This window comes from Meles meles, chromosome 8 (assembly GCF_922984935.1).
Source record: "Meles meles chromosome 8, mMelMel3.1 paternal haplotype, whole genome shotgun sequence".
NCBI lineage: Eukaryota > Metazoa > Chordata > Mammalia > Carnivora > Mustelidae > Meles > Meles meles.
The window spans coordinates 49,653,107-49,670,099 of record NC_060073.1 but is presented as its reverse complement, the minus strand read 5'-3'; the positions used below and the strand labels follow the sequence as shown (position 1 = coordinate 49,670,099).

At 51.3% G+C, this 16,993-nt stretch overlaps 1 protein-coding gene across 11 annotated transcripts in view; it reads left to right on the top strand.

The window, feature by feature from the left end:
• MICAL2 (microtubule associated monooxygenase, calponin and LIM domain containing 2) overlaps positions 1–16,993 on the top strand; it is a 213,885-nt gene that overhangs the window by 68,947 nt on the left and 127,945 nt on the right. For all 11 annotated transcript variants that reach the window (XM_046015436.1, XM_046015434.1, XM_046015435.1 and 8 more), the window contains exons 4-6: positions 11,465–11,672; positions 14,968–15,084; positions 16,434–16,535. In XM_046015436.1, the coding sequence (XP_045871392.1) occupies positions 11,465–11,672; positions 14,968–15,084; positions 16,434–16,535 (427 nt within the window). The remainder of the gene's footprint in view (positions 1–11,464; positions 11,673–14,967; positions 15,085–16,433; positions 16,536–16,993) is intronic.

Sequence of the window (16,993 nt, the reverse complement as noted above, 5' to 3'; positions counted from 1 at the left end):
TCTAACTGCGTCTGAAGTCGTTTGCCTAACCCAACCCTAACTATTGTACTGGTAAGACGAGAAAATCCCTGCCTCCTTGTAAGTTTCCTTTCTTTCCTTCTCCCCAAAACCTATGCTTTGAAACACATTAATAAACACGCTTGCATATTTTAGACAATATCTTCCCTCCATATTTGAAAAATCCAAAGGCATATCACTACTTACTGGCATTTCTAATCGGCCACAGATAATCTGTGTACCCACGAAATTGATAAAACCCCAGTAAAATTAAGCAAGAATGGTTATGAGTAGCTTGGGGCCATGTTGGACAGACCTGGGTTTGAACTTAGCTGACTCTTAGCAGATAAATGTTTCTGAGCAGTAGGACCTTCAGTGTTACCAGAGATAAAATAGTTCCTATCTCATAAGTTAGTTTCTGTCTCATTTAACAAGATAGTATGTGCACAGCCCCCAAGATAGTGTCTCAATAAATATAGACTGCAGTATTTTGGTTCATCTATGCAAGTGTCCCGGTTTTGGGTAAATGTATGGTTTGATTGGATTCCCGTATTTCCTTGGCAAAGCAGCTCCCGTGCGTCAGGGACTATTCTGGCCTGTGGGGGCACAGCCTGAATAAGGGGGGCAAGTTACCTGCTTTGATGGAGTTTCCCCTTTGGAGGGAGAGAGAGACACCACGAACTGGTTAACAAACAAAAAGGAGATGGAGGGTCGTGGTAAGCACCACGGGAAAACAAGAAAAGGTGGTAAGAGTAAATGGGGGTGGGGTGGGGAAGATACCTCTGAGGAATGTGATCTTTGAGCTGAGACATGAATGGTGAGAAGCTGCCGCTGTACAAGGTTCCAGGGCAGGCTTCTAGGCAGCGGGTGAAGGGCAGCAAGGGAAATCCATCAGAATGCAGGAGATACTGACAAAGACCGCTGGGCTGTCATGAATACCTCTTTGGATCCCCTAAGGTAAAGGGGTTGCTGTGGAAGAAGGTATCAGAAAGGATGATCTAAGCCAGAAGTTGGAAAGAAGTCTAAAATATTTGCTATCTGGTCCTCTCCAGAGAAAGTGTGCTGACCCCTGATCTTGGGCTTGGGCAGTACACACCCCTGTGGGCTTGGGGGGCACAGGGCAGGTTGCTGGTGGAGGGGCCAGTGGTCTGGCAGCCTCCTGAGCGCCCAGACTCCAGGCAGGGCTCATCTGCCAAGTTATAGATACCCGGGAAAGGCAACACAGCTGCCCCAAGGAATGCGAAACACTCTCAAAACTGGCCAGACCATGGTGTGCATGTCCCTGGGTGAGCTGGATGGTGAGATCTTGGAGGCGGAAATGCTGCTTTCACCTGGAGAACTTCTGCTCAGGAAGGGCGGGGTAGGGGGTGGTGTTGAGGAGAGGAGCTGTCAGTCATGCTACCGTTTATGGAATGCTTACCACGTGCTTTCTGAGGCGCTTTTAGGAACAGGTCTGCATCTTATTGATTCCACTCCCATCACAACCCTGGTTGGTAGGAGCTACCCTGATTCCTTGTTTGTGGTCAAGGCAGAGGTCAGGAGCCTGCTCTGGAATGAGCCACTGTGCCAAAAGTCCCACAGCTGGGTAGGGACCTTCCTGCTTCAGAACTTAGATACCTTACTTTGCAGCCAGGTGAATGGTTGGTTCCCTGGTGGGGAGTCCTTACCTGCTCTCATGTCTGAACTAAACCCTGCTGAGACCCTCAGCCATATTCATCTGGTACCTGCCCAGGAGGGTGGAGACCCTATAGAAGAGAAGCCGATAAGGCCAGCCTTGCTCATCACCCTGTGTGGCCACGGGGTGAGGTGGCCGCAGTGGAGGAGTCGGAGTACTGGTGAGGGAGAAAGAAGTGGGCCAGAAAGGGACAGTGGGGGGTACCTGGGTGGCTCAGTGGGTTAAAGCCTCTGCCTTCGGCTCAGGTCATGATCCCAGCGTCCTGGGATCGAGCCCCACATCGGGCTCTCTGCTCAGCAGGGAGCCTGCTTTCTCCTCTCTCTCTCTGCCTGCCTCTCTGCTTACTTGTGATTTCTGTCTGTCAAATAAATAAATAAAATCTTAAAAAAAAAAAAAAAAGAAAGGGACAGTGGACCCTAACACATGGGAGAAAGGTTTCCGAGAAGGGGAGATAAGAAGGAAGAGCCTGATGGCGGCATCCCGAGGACCCCACAGAGACTCGAGGCTCTGTGCTTTGCTAGCTGTTTGATCTTCGGCAGGTGTGATGTGAGTCTGGCCTTCAGAACTAGAAACCTGGGTTGGAATGCCAGCTCCTCCTTCCTGGGATGCAGCCTTGGGCACTCCGTGCTACCATGCTGGGTCTCGGTTTCCTAACTTGAGGCTGCTGCGTGGTTTGTGTGAGTTAACACATATGAAGCCCTTAGCTCAGGGCTTCATATGACACAGAATTCAAGTTCAGTAAATGCCGGCTCTATTCAGTCCTGTCACCCAAGTCTCAGGCTCTCAGCTGCACAGTGGGAAAAGCCACGCCACCTTCACAGTGGAGATGAGTTCGTGTACTGGAAGCATCTGCTGCAGGTCGGCTTGTATAAGGTACTCAGCAGTGCTTCTCCTGACTTCAGGTGGTCCCCAGTCACGGTCCCTGTTGAGGAGAAATGTTGGCCACCGGGTGACTCTGGCTGGGGTCTCCAGGCTGGGAAGGTGTGGTTCGGTGGGTTCTCAGCTTGGGTTCTGCCTTTCTCGCTGGGTTAAGTTACCACAGTCTCAGGGGAAGGGGCATCCTGCCATTGCCATAATTTTCCTACTGGATCCTGCCAGCGCCGCTGCTCTCCCTGTCCCCTCACCTGCTTGGCCCCCCAAGGGTGCTGGTCCACCCAGGGCCCAACAACAGGCTCACCTCTCTTTTTTTCTAATCATTGCTGAGCACTAACCCTGTGCCAGGCTAGGTGCTTGGGACACAAAAGCAAGCCAGACACATCTCTGCCTTTGGGCAGGTCACACTGAGTTAGAATTTACTGGCACAGAGGAGGGCTGTGTGGATTCCCAGTCTGCTACCTCCCTGCCCCTGTCACCCGCAGTGCTGTCCGAGGCCAGTGACCAAAGGTCTCCAGCGCCAAGTGCCTGGGTCTGAGTCTGGGCTTTGCCTCCTACTAGTTACAGCTGTGGCCCTGGCGTGCTAGGTTCCGGTGGGAGTGCTGGCTGGCGTCACACACGCTGGGGACCCCTACCTGACTGATTTCACAGGCTCTCAGAGCCTTAGCAAAAAGAGAAAGTGATAAACATGAACTAGTGTGTCTATTTCTGGATGCTCGATTGTTTGTGTGTCTTAGCTCTGCTTTTTCCCCACATATGGATTAGAACTGGCCTGAGATTTCTTAACTTTGAATATAATTGGCCTCAGCCCATCTCAGAAGGCTCCTTCCCCCTGTTCCTCCTCAAGGAATGTGAGATTCCTCCACACCCCTTTTTCTGGGGTCTCGGAAGGGCCTGGGACTTCTGTTTTCCTGAGGGAGAAGAGGGAGCCAAGACAGCTGGCTGCTCAGCCCCCGACCCTGCCCCTTGACTAGAAACTTCTGGCTGATAACTGCACACACCAAGTAGCCAGCACCAGAGGGGACAGAAACTCTCAGGAAGAAAGACCACTGGTGGGGAGAAACCCATGTTCCAAGAGGCAAAATAGAGTATAGTTTGTCACCTCAAATGCATCTGTTTCAGATATGCGCATTTCATCATATATGAATTTTATCTTAAAAAAACAAAAAGGGTTTGTACAAATCTTGAACTCCAGTCAATGATATTCATCCTCAAGTATTTGGGAGGACATGTACTGATTCTGCAATTTAGTTGGAATGCACCAAAAAAATAAGATAAGTTGATGAATGGGTAGAGGGATGGACAGACGAATAAATATGTGATAAGGGAGAGTAAAATGTAATTATAGAATCTAGGTGGTAGGTACTTGGTTGTTCACTAAAATTCTTTCAACTTTTCTGATATTTGAAAACCTTTGGGAAAATGTTGCAAAGAAAATATCATAAAGCTACTAGATTACAAAGAGAAAAAAAATAGTCCGCAGTGGAAAAATATACAAGTAGGCTTGGAAATACTTACCAACATTTAAAATGCTGTTTGGAAAGCTGAATGTTAACATGAAGGAAAATAAAACTAAGTTTATATATTTTCTGTAGTAGATTCCCTTTTTTGTATTAGAAAATAAATATTTTTTATTTTATATAATTTATATGTTTATTTTATAGATTATGTATATAATTTGGGGGAGAGGATGTTCCATACAGGGGGCAAAACAAATGGAAAAGGCCCTGTGTGTATTTAGTGAGGCCATTACGGCTGAAGTGCAGAGAGGGAGGGAAGTGTGGTCGGAGTAGAAGACAGAAAAAAATTGGAGGGGAGGGTCATGTAGGGCCCAAGGCCATGATAAGGTCCGATTTTGAGCTTTGTGTGCCATGGGAAGATGCTAGAGGTTGTGAGCTGGAGTGAATGACCTGACTTTAGAAGGACCTTTCTGCTCCTTTGGGGGAGGGACATGGGTGGAAGCAGGACTCCCCACTCTCTCCAAACCCTCTTTCTGGCCCAGACCTCAGTGTGTCATTTCTTCTACACCTCGGCCTTGTGTGCCTTCCCCTAGAGAGGTCTTTCTTATCACACAGAGTCTCCAGTCTATCCTTCCAGCAAGCTGATGTAAGTCATCACAGGTAATCCTCAAACAATCCAGCTCTCATGGTCTCTGTTGTACTTTTTCCCTGGTCCCAGCCAGCCAGTCTCTGAGATTTGGGAACATCAGCCCTCTCTTACATCCCCATAATCCTACAGGGTGTTCAGGAGTCCTTACATGTCCTAGTGGAGGAGGAGAATCTTAATCCTCTGCCACCTAGTACCCCCTGGGCCCCAGATGAGTGAGTATCAGGCTCATGATTTCAAGCAGGGGCTCTGGGGTCACTGGTTAACTCCTACCCTAGTTCTGTGACCCTGGACAAGTCCTATAAGCGTCCCAAACTCCAGTTTTCTCAGCTGTCAGACAGCGATGAGTATGATGAGTATGCCTAACTCAGGGTTTCTGTAGAAGTGAAATGAGATGCATTTCTTACACAGGGCTCAAGACAGACCTGCATGTTGTAAGCAGGCAGTAAGTGCGGGCTCTGATTTTTATTCCCACTGTTACCAATGCTCTGATTGGTCACTATTGCTCTTCCCATTACTGAAGGTACGGGCACCAACAAAGGCCGGACGGGGTGCAGTTGGTGCTACTGAGGAGTCCTGGGCTCTGCTGCTGGTAGGGGGTTTGGCAGGGACTGACATGCCTGCCCGACTTCAGGGGACTCACGCCCAGGTGGGGCGATCCCATGAGGTATCCACAGCACCAGAGGCAGGGAACACAGCCTTGAGGGTTGTACGTAGAACTTCAGACCTGCGGTCTGGTACCAGCAAACTCACAAGGCCGAGGGGCAGAACATGTCAAAGGAAACTCCCCGAAAACCCAGCCCCTGTGGCCAGCAGGTACAGTTGCTCCTCGGAGCCCAGGCTCAAGCTGGAAGGGAAGGACAGGGAGGAGTGGAAAGCTTCTCAGAGGGATTTGCATTATTTATTTGAGAGCAGGCAGGGAGAACAGGATATCTTTTTCCTTTTCCTTTCTGTAAATTTCTGAAGTCAATAAGCAGTGTTAATTGTTACTCAGGAATAACTGGGTGTGACCCAGATACAGGAGAGTCCGGAGTGGGGCAGAGCCCTGTCCAGTCCAAGGAGATTTCGCTCCCTGCCTGGAGTGGCCCTTGAAATCCCCAGCCACCCAGCCTGCAGAGACTCCTGCCAGCTAGAAGCTTCAGTGGCTGCATCACTCCCCTTAGTGCTGCCCCGTGGGATGGGGACGTGAGGCCAGCCCCTGCCATCTCCCAGCCCCCCCAACTAGCACCCATGATCGGAAAATGCTCCGTCCCGTCCTGTCCCGTGATTCTGAGATGGGCTGTTTGCACTTGTGGGAACCCACTAGCAGTCAGGGCCTTCCTGCCTGGCTTCAGATGAGCAGCTCGTCTGAAGAGCCAGTGAAGCTGGGAAACCACCCCGGGGACCAGAGTGCCACCCCAGGGAGCTAGCCTACCACTCAGCACACTAGCAGGGAGATGGCACCACGCAGGACCTCATAGGGCTCAGCTCATCGCCCGGGGCCACCTGTGCCCCAGAGGCACGCAGGAGGCTTGCATGGCCCGGGGCCGAACCCTCACGTCTATGGCACCTGCTGAAGTGGCTTCCTGGACTTGCACGAGCCCTAGCTCCGTCCACTCCAGGGCAGCACAGGAGGCTCGGCCCGGACCTGAGCTTAGGCCCTCTGTGCAGCAGCCCCGGACGCCTGGCCTGCAGCCCAGCTCCGTTCAGTCCCCTCGCTTCATCCCGACAGCACCCCTGAAGTCTGCTTCCCCATCCGTCAGACACACGGTTCAGAGCACATGCCTGGGACCCACGCTGCTTCCATTTGTATCCAGACTTGACCACTTCCCCCTCACGTGGCCGATCTTACTCTCGTGTGGCCCTGTTTCTTTGCTCCAAAATGGGGATAATAAGGGCACCTGGAGTAAGCAGCTGAGCTTCTCCTGGTCCTCAGCTCGCTCATTTACAAAGTGGAGGTGACGCTGACCATGGAGGGCCGTGCGCAGGACGCCATACATGAAGGGACTGGGACGGCGCCTGGCCCCTAGAAGGTTCTGGGCATGATACCTTTTACAAACTCTAATCCTCCTCTTCAGCGAGGTCGGCCCGCTCCCGGATGGCTGGCCCCGATCTGCCTGCGGGTGCTGGCTCTCTGCGCCCCAGCCCCGGGAACGTCTGCACACACAGCTCCCCAGGAAATTGGAGGCAGAGCTGAGGATTGGAAATCCAGTGTCCAGACAGCTAACCCCTGACTTAGCTCCTGGTACCCTTGGGGCTTCCCTCTGGGGACTGAATACCTTTCGCATTCTTGGCACAGTCCCAGGACACCCACCCACTTGTGGATTGGAAGCTGCATCGTGTCATCAAGCAGTGGGGAGTGCTTGTGGGGCTCCTCCGGGATGGCGTGAGAGCCCCGCGTGACCGAGGCTGCCCCAGCCACGGGCGCGATGCACCATCTGTGCCTTTGACCGTGGGCTAGTCCCCTCGTCCCCTCTTCCCACCCCTTGATAAATAAGAGCTGTTTTTTCCAAGTGGTGTTTGTCTCTGCACAAATGCAGAGGCCTGAGCACCACGAAGCTTATCTATACAATGGACTTCCTGCTGGCGTTGGATCTGCCCCACTCCCCCCGGGTCATAAATTTATGTCGCCTGAGCACACTGATCTGCTGACGTCTGTGATGCTGGTGGCCTTGGCAGACCGCACCTCCCCCTGCCTGGGTGGGAAATGCAGACGCAAACCCGGGATGACATGAGCGGAACATCCCAGTGACCACCGGACAGCCAGAACTGGGTGGGTGGGGCGGGTGTGAGAAGTTCATTCTTTCATCAGCTGTTTATTGAAGCCTCCTGTGTGCCAGGCCGGGCACTGGGCTCTGAGCATACAGAAGTGCGGAGGATGCGGGGACAGTTTTGGAGGAGCACTCCCGCTGGCCTGGGAGACAGATGCGGGTAATTATAACACACAAAGCTGAGTTCTGGGGTAGCATTAAGGACAGAACCTGTGGACGGAATGTACAGTGTAATTTGGGGCTCAAGAAAGGCCTCGAGGCTGGGTTTTAATGAAAAGTCTTCTCTCCTTGGCAACAAATCCTCAGCAGTGAGAGCCCAGACGGGGGTGGGAAATGTGGGGAGTTTTTTCAGCTTGAGTTATCACAACCCTTTGCACCTGTGGTCTGTTTGCCCCAAGGCCACCATCCAGAGCATCACCTGTGGGCACACTGGGGCCGGCCGCCTTCTCTCCTGTTCTCTGACCAGACCCCTTGGTGGCTGCAGTTTTCGGCCCCTGCTCAGAATTCTGAGTTCCCGTGTTAATCATAGCAAGTGTCCTCTCAGAGGAGCCGCTGGCCCCTGCCAGCAAGCCTTCTCGCCTGTCTTGATAACATCTGCACTGAATTTTCTCCCTTTGTATAATTAGGTATTTGCTTTGACTTGAGATTACACTGTGACTGGCGTCTCCGAAATTTCAGGCCCGAAGTATGTGCTGGGGCCCAGAGTGGTGGGAAAATGGAGCTTTCGCCCGTGGGGTTTCAGGTTCAGTTGGGAGGGTGGGCAACAGTACGCTGGCTGCCGTTGGCATGAAATCTGCCCAGCAGCCCCCCGACGGGTGGGAAAGGGAGCTCTTGCCTTGCTCTGAGACCAGTGTGGGGTCAGGCCTGGTGGACAGAAGGACGCAGGACAGCAGGACGGCTCCCCTTCCTCCTCTTCCTGACCTTCTTCCCCCCCACATCCTCCCACCCCCGCAGCATCCCCGGCCCCGGAGTGACAGGACTCAGCAAACAGGAAAAGATGCACTAACTGCTAAGAAATGCAGTGAATCCAGGCTTAACCCCAACGGCAACCTCAGAGTGTCAGGGCTTGGAATCTTCCTTTACAGTGCCCGTCATGGTCTGGCTATGTCAAGCTAGAGGAGCTGTTTCGGGTGTGAGATAAGGAGTGGTTCTCCCCGGTCTGCTCCAACCAGAAAGGAAGCAAAAGGATTTGCATACCCGCTCCGCGACATCTCTGGAGTGAGCTGTATCTCAGCAGTGACTTCATTTCCCCTAATGGGGTTTCCACAAACTCCCTGGAAGGTTCCAGCCAGCAAGCCACACAGATTGTGGTGTGGGAGTTTCTGATAGGCTTGTTTGTACTTTTCCCTTGGAGACCCCAGAGACCCCAGGGGAGTGATAACTGGATGACGGCATATTTGCTAGAGGAAGGGAAATGCATTTTTTAAAGATAAGGTTTGATCCTGAGCAGAGGGGCAGTTCCCAGATGCCTCTGTAATGTTGAGCAGTGAGGTATCCGCACAGGTCTCCTTCCCTGTGGCCTTGCTGGAGTGGCCTCAGGGCTCTAGACCCCACCCCAGGGGGGATTCTGCCTCTTGAAGGTGCTTCAGGGGCTGCCTCGGGGGTAGGACGGGGATGGCCCTACCACACCCATGGGAACCTCTGACTCTCTCAGCTGGAATACTGCCGTTTCCCTCTGTCCTTACATGGTACTGGTGACTTTGTTTAAGTAGAAGGGCTTTGCCCCGGACAACAGGTTAGGTCATTCCATGTTGTTCCTTCTCTCCTAATAGGGCTGTGGCTTCCTTGAGGAAGACCCTGGTCTTGCTCAACACTGCGGTGTCCACTGAGGCCTAGTGTGGGATCTGTATAGAATCGGGTTCTGTCAGCCTCTGCTCCCATGGCCCCAGTGTCTGCGGGGCCAGGGTCATACTCCCTCACTTGGTGTTTAGGACCTTCAGCACCTGGCTCCGGACTGACCTTCATCTCTTTCCTCTCCTTCCTCTCCCTTCTCCCAAAGTCTCCTCCTCTCCATCCACCTGGAACTTCTTTCTCTTGGAATGGGTGACCCCTCTGCAGAAGCATTCTTTCTTCTCTTTATTCCTGGCAGAAGTAGGACAGAAGTTAATAGTTGCAGTATGATGGGCTCTGGAGCGAGACCACCCGGGTCTGCCGCCTGGTTCTGTCCCTCTGGATCTGGGAAACCAGGGCCCCATTACCTAGCTGTGTTGTGCCTCAGTTTTCCCATCTGTGAAATGAGGATAATAATAGTTTCTCCCTCTCCGATGTGCTGGGGGTAATAACTGCTAAGACACGTGACGCGTGTGAACTGGGTGTCTGGCACGTAGTAAATGTTCAACACATGCAGGCTCTGGTGACAGTGAGGATGGCGGTGATGGTGATCATTGTTAAAGACCTTCTTTGCGAAGTCTTTTCTTGCTCACCAGGCAGAGTCAGCATCTCCTCTTCTGGGGCCCCAGTAGAACCAACCACAAAGCGTTCTGGTTTCTTATCCCACAAGCCTGAATTTGCCACTAGATGGAGAGTCCCTAGAAAACAGGGACTGGGTCTCAGTGATAAGGGCAAGAGCATCTACCCTAGTTTTTACCAAACTCCTGAACATGAGCTTTTTCTTATCCTGTAAGTACTTTATGAAGATCTAATTCACATACCGTATCATTCACCCTTTTAATGTGTGTAATTCAATGATTTTAATATATTCACAAAGTTGTGCAACCACCACAACAACTGAATCCTAAAACATCGCCCTAAAAAGAAACCACACAGCAGCGAGCAGTCCTTCCCCACTGCCCTCCTCCGCCCTGTCAACCGCTAATCTCCCTTCGGTCTCCATGAATTTGCCTATTCTGGACATTTTCTGTAAATGGAATCATACCGTCTCTGTCCCTTTGTGTCTGGTTTCTTTCATTTAGCATGACGTTTTCAAGGTTCATCTATAGCTCAGTAGTTCGTTCCTTTTTGGGGTTGAATCATCCCTTGTGTGGACATACCACATTCTGTGTCTTCATCAACTAATGAACTTTTCAGTTGTTTCTGTTTTTTGGCTATAATGAATAATGCTGCCATGAACATTCACGTGCCCATCTCTGTGTGGATGTATGTTTTCATGTCTCTCGGGCTGATGCACAGGAATACAGTTGCTGGCTCGTCTGGCAACTCTGTTTAACTTTTTGAGGAACCACCAAACTGTTCCAAAGCATCTGTACCATCCACATGCCTGACAGCGACAAATGTGGGTTCCAGTTTCTCCACATCTTTGCCAACACTTATTTTTGTCTGTCTTTTTGATGATAGTCACCCTAGTGGGTATGAACTAGTATCTCATTGTGGCTTTGATATGCATTTCCTTGATGGCTAATGACTCTGAGCATCTTTTCCCATGCTTATTGGCCACTTGCATGTCTTCTTGGAAAAAAATTCTGTGGGGATTATCTGCCTGCTCTTTAATTGGGTCGTCTTTTTTTATTATTAAGTTGGTAAATTCTTTATGTATTTTGGCTACTAGTCCCTAATCACATTTATGATTTGCAGCTATTTCCTCCCATCTGTGGGCTGTCTCTTTGCTTTCTTATGGTGGCCTTTCAAGCATAAAAGGTTTTAGGAATGAAGTCCAATTTATCTCTTTCTTCTTTCATTGCTGGTGCTAGGGTTATCACATCTAAGAAACCATTGCCTCATCTGAGGTCACAGTGATGCACCAGAGCTTTTTAAAAGCAGTCTTATTTTTGATAATTCTGTGAGGAAAGAGTGGTAGAGCCATTCCCAGATGAGGAAGCTAAGAGGTCAAAAGCCAGAGCTGGGCTTTAAGCTCAGGTTAGTCTGACTCAGAACCTCAAGTATATATTTCTGTGCCTCCATCAAGTCCCTGGATTCTGTGTCTCTCCCAGGGTTTGGCGCGGGGACTGGTTAGGCCCACAGGTGAGGTACCTTGGGTGGATGAATGTTAGGTCCTAACTGGTGCTTCATTTACTACTTGCTGGTGGACCTGTTAGCTGTTGGCAAGGGGTTTGTGTCCACAGTGCTAGAGGTCACTGAATGTCTCTCTCCTCTCTTACCTCTGCAGTGTCTCATCATTGGGGGAGGACCGTGTGGTTTGCGCACTGCCATTGAACTTGCCTACCTAGGGGCCAAAGTGGTTGTGGTGGAGAAGAGGGACACCTTCTCCAGGAACAACGTGCTGCACCTGTGGCCTTTCACCATCCATGACCTGCGGGGCCTGGGAGCCAAGAAGTTCTATGGGAAGTTCTGCGCTGGCTCCATCGACCACATCAGTGAGTAGAGCCCACGGGGCCAACCCTAGGTGGGGCACATCTCTCCACACTGAGTCTCCACGATGTTCCAGCTTACACATCCCTGGGGGTCTGTACGTTCGACCGGCAGACATTTCGTGAAGGGCCTGCTCTGTGCCTTACGCTAGCTCTGGGCTGCGTCTGCCCCACCGAGCCGTAGGCACCATGAAGTTGGGGCCTGTGGCTTGCCCTGCTCACCGGAGTGTCTCGCCCTGCTCACCGGAGTGTCTCCAGGGTATAAAGGGGTGTTTGACACATTTAAGATGCTCAGTCAACTTCTGCTGAATGAATGGATGAAATATGGGGAACAGAATCAGAGGTGGGTAACACGGTCTGCACTCGCACAGGGCTCGGCGAGATCTTGTCAGGAATAAACGGCGCATTAACAGAGCCATCACTTGCTAGAGGAGTTCAGATGAGGGAGGCACACAAAACCATGAAATGGGCCAGGGTGTCGAGCACCACATAGACGTTGTGCTGCCGGTTCTGGGGAAAACCGTGGCAGGTTTTAGAAGAGGAATGACACAGTTGACAACCCCGGACGAAGTTCCCTTACGTTTTAAAAAGAGAGAGGGCATCGTGACAGGGGTTCACCCAGTCAAGGAGGGGGAAGTAGGAAACACGGGTTTCAGGCCCTGGGCCCTCCCTGCAGCCGAGCACACTCAGGAGAACATTAAAGCCCTTCTGCTCTGTGTTACTCCAGCCTGGGTCTCTTGAGGCAAGATCTGTGCAGAAAGGCTGTGGCGGAACAGACTTCCCTCTCGTGCTGAGTAGGGAGGAGGCCTCTAGCCATTTCGTATATAAAACTCTGTCCTATAAATGTCAGGGAAGTTAACACTGTGGGGAGAGTTCAAGGGCTTAGACAGAATCTGGGCCCCAAATCTGTCTTGCCCATTTGCTGTGGGACTTGGGTCAAATTCCTTACCTTCTGAAAGTCCCAAGTCTTGTCTCCCTCACATGTGATGAATGCCTGCCCCCCAGGACCGCCGAGAGGATCAGGTAGGTGAGGTCAAGTTTGTGCTTACCACTGTGCCTGCCCGGTAGTAGAGACCCAGGAATGCTTTGCCTCCATTGGCGTACAGCAAGCAAGAGGAAGAGGCAGCTGGCATCCGCAGCTTCAGGTTCCAGAGCTGCCTTCTTTCAACCCGTGGGGGGCAGGAGAGCCCTGAGAGCCATGTTCTCACGAGGACGGGAACCGATGGGAAAGGGTGTGGGGCTCAGAAGAATGACTGAAGACAGTGGTCAGCCACATAGTGTGTAGTTTAGTCATGGGTACAGGGGAACCTATCAGCAGTGGCCCCAGACTATTCCCACTCTGGGATGAGAAAATTCCAGGAGTCTGTTGGAAAGAAATTTGGGTTTGCCCAGAAGGCTGCAGTGTCAGCTTTCGGGAATATTCTCTACCACCCACAGAAAAATGTATGTTGGTGCCCAATTCAGAACTACAGCATTGAGCACCACTTTCCCATTGAGCGCTCCTGAGAGGCAGAGCTGGGCACCAGGGGACCTTGCGAGCGCCCCCTCTGTTGGGCTGCCTTCCCTGCGGGTTGGGAGCCCCTCTCTGCCCCATTGATGGGGCTCCCATTTAATCCCTGGTTCTCAGAAAATTCCCCATGTTCAGAAACCCTGGCAAGACTCCGGATCTGAGATTCTGACATTTGGGGCGCTCATTGTTAAGAGTGGTTCCGTTGGCTGTGAGAAGGGAGGCAAGGAGAATTTGCTGAACACCTATTGTGTGCTAGAACAAGCTAGATTAGGAGCCTTGAAATGATGAGGAGAGGCCAGGCCGCTGCCTAAGCCATTTCCAGGCAGGAGGGGGATCAGATTCTTTAAGCCCTAGCTGACTGGCTTCCTTTCAGACCGATGCTGGTCTCCAGGCCAGCTGTGCCCCAGCCCCCAGCACGCCTCATCAGTTCCCAACTGTCCTGTGTCAGCACCCTCCTCCTCTTCCCATGTGCTTGCTCCAAAACTCCACCACAGCCTCCTCCTTCTGAGCAGATGGCCTTCCTCCTCTGCTCTGGGGAGGAGAAGCCACTGGCGGGCACTCCCAGCGCCAGCCCCTCTCCGTCCTCCTGCCCTGGCCTCCACCTGAGTATCCCTTCCTGCCTTCCCTGCCATGTCTGAGGCTGAGGAGGCTGCTCAGCTCTACTCTGCTCCCTCTTGGTTTCCTGACCCTTACCTCACTGCCCCTCTACCCTCTCTTATTACCTTAATTTTTTTTTATTTTAAAACATTTACTGTAGAAAGAGGGGATATCGACTTTGTCTCTGTGTCCCACCCATGACTCCTTCCATTGCGATCTGACTTCTTCCCCACCTCCTGTGAAGGAGATTTTCGCTGAGATTTCCACTCCTAGAAGCCTCCTAACTCTCAAGTGCCCTGGCCTCTTGCAGTCGTCGTAATCCCTAATCTGTCTGTGGGATTTGGTACTCTGTTGGCTTCCTGGACTGCAACTCCGGCCCTGTTCTCCACTCCCCTGCCCTCCAACCACGGTGGCCTGCCCTCACCTGTCCACTTGTGTTTCCTCCACTAGAGTGTGTTCTGTGTCTCTATGCCTACCATGGCACCTGGCCCACTGTAGATGCTCAATAAATGTTAAGTGAACAAAGCCTACAAAATACAGAGAGTTTCACACTGTACAGTAGAATATTCAGAGACAGACCCATGTGGGCTGAATGACCAGGGACGAGTTAGTGACACTCATCGGGGCAGTTGGGACAGTGGGTATGAGGTGACTTACCATGAGTCCAGCTCTGTGAAGAGAAATCCCCCTCATGCTGACCCTGGATGGCTAAGGGCTTAGGCCCAGTCCCCCACAAAATGAACCATTTCGTCACTGACTTTACTTGTGGCCATTACTCTCCAGGTCTACTCCTCTTTCCGTCTTTGCCTTTTCAGACGTCTGGCCCCTCTCAGGGAGGAGGCAGGAAAGGGAGAGCCTCCATCGTGAGAGCATTTTCTAAAAGCGAGAGCACAGTCTTGGAACCAAACAGATCTGGGTCCATGTTCTAGTTTGCTGCGGTATGACCTTGAGCAAGTCACTTCACCTCGCTGAGCCTCAGTTTCTCATCTATAAAATGGGAATAATTATCCCACAGTAAGGGTTAAATGTGAAAACGCTGAGTGGCCGGTGCATAGCTAGTTCTCAGTCGTGAGTGAGTTGGTCTGTTGCTCTGCTCAGAGATCACCGAGGAGCGATTGCAGAGTACCCTGCATACAGGAGGCACTCAGGCACGGCTGCTGACACCTCTTCTCTTTCCCCCTTCCTACCTAACAGGCATTCGTCAGCTGCAGCTCATCCTATTCAAGGTGGCCCTGATGCTGGGAGTTGAAATCCACGTGAACGTGGAGTTCGTGAAGGTTCTAGAGCCTCCTGAAGATCAAGAAAATCAAAGTACAGTATAATCTTCCTCTTATGTCTACAAGTCAGATATTGGCAAGTGGAGATCCCATTTGCAGCTCTCAGAGAATGTTCCCATAAGAGTTACTCTTGTTGGGAGCTCTTGGGCATAATCCCATCAAAGGACGTTTTTACCTTTTCTGCCCAACGGGGCCACCTTAGGTTTACTCTTCTCCTCCCAGGGCAGTTATCAAGCCATTAAGCCTACAATTTGGTTACCGTGTCAGTGGGAGGTGGTACTCTGACAAACGAAGTACTAGGTAATTAGGATAGAAGACCTAGATGCAGTTGTTTGTTGAGTTCATTCCTACATTCTTCAGGCTGTGTGGAAACACACACGGACGTGTGGCTGCACTTGTGCCCATGTGATATTTTAAAATCCAGTAAAGAAAAAAAAAGTGAAGCTTCTTGAACAAACATGAAATAAGTGCCCATGATACTATTTGGTATGTAATATTTTGAAGCCTTTCTGAAGCACAGTTTACCGACCACAGAAGTCACCTATGGCGGGTGATGTCTTATTTAGCTATGTTGCTCTTTTTCCTTATAGTATGTTCATGTAGATGCGGGTCTCACACACACTGTGGTCCGAGAGTTTGTTCATGATGCCCCTGCAGCTTATCTCTTGCCAAAAGCCGCTGCTGACTAGGTAGGGCTTGTGGTTTGGGTAGCTTCGTGTCGGAGACCTCAGAGTCTCATGGGCTCATTAGGGCTCTGACCTCTCCTGTCCTCCGTCCAAAACATTCCAGAGTGTAGGAGAGGCGTTTGGTGGCCTTTGAAGCAGGACAGCATCTTTTAGGGACCTTCCAGAGATACGGGTGCCCTTAGCCTCTCCCAGACCCGATTCTGGATGACCAGCAAGGTTTTACCTGGAAGTGTTCCCATCAAAGGCTCTGTTCTGCCCAACAGAACATTTTGAGTGTAATGAAGTGGGAATTCGAACTGGTTTCTGGACACCCTGCACATCCATCATTTGGGTCTGGTCAGTAATGGGAGGACAAGGAGGACTGTATGGGAGTATGAAGAGAATGTGGTAGAGTGCACCGAGACAAAGAGGGTTCAAGTGGGACTGGCCTGAGGACCATTGATAGACTCCCAGCCTTTACAGAAACCGGTTAAATCAGGCATGGGGTGGGCGCTGCTGGTTTACCTTCTCCTGGATTGAACGGATACTGAAGCCAGAAGGTCTCCAGATGCGAGTGTGAATCAGGAGAACTCTGGGTCTTTCCCTGGCAGCTCTATCTGGGGTTCCTCTACCTAGAGATATCCCCTTTCTCCCGGCCAACACTGCAGGGACCTCCCACCTTTCTCTGCCAACTCAAACCATTTTTCTGTTTTGGTAGAAATCGGCTGGCGGGCGGAATTTCTCCCTGCAGACCACTGTCTGTCGGACTTTGAGTTTGATGTCATCATTGGCGCCGATGGCCGCAGGAACACACTGGAAGGTGAAGACTCTTTTTTCCTGGAGCTGAGGATGGGGGCTTCGGGATTGGGAGGGGCCTCCGAATGGCGGCCTCGATAGAAGGGCAGACTGTCCTGCCAGGTCTGAGGCTGAGCATCGAGAGGGCAGGCGTTCATGGTCTCTGAACGTCAGGCTTCCCACCTGTAAAATGAAGATAGTAGAATCTTGTCATGAGGGCTATGAAAGGACTCATATGTAAAAGTGCTTTATAAAGGTAAAGTGCCATGGCAGTTGCGAGTCAGCATGCATTTATGGATCCCCTGTCAGTGAGTCCATGGTACAGAGCACTCCCACACTTACTTCATCCAGCTAAGACACCATCCTTAGACTCTCAGGGGCCTTCTTCTTCAGTCATGTGTAACACCCCAGCAAGAGGAGCCCGTCTCTTCTGTAACTTGTAAGCACAGTCATTGCTGCGCAGTAACATGAGCTTTTCCCCAG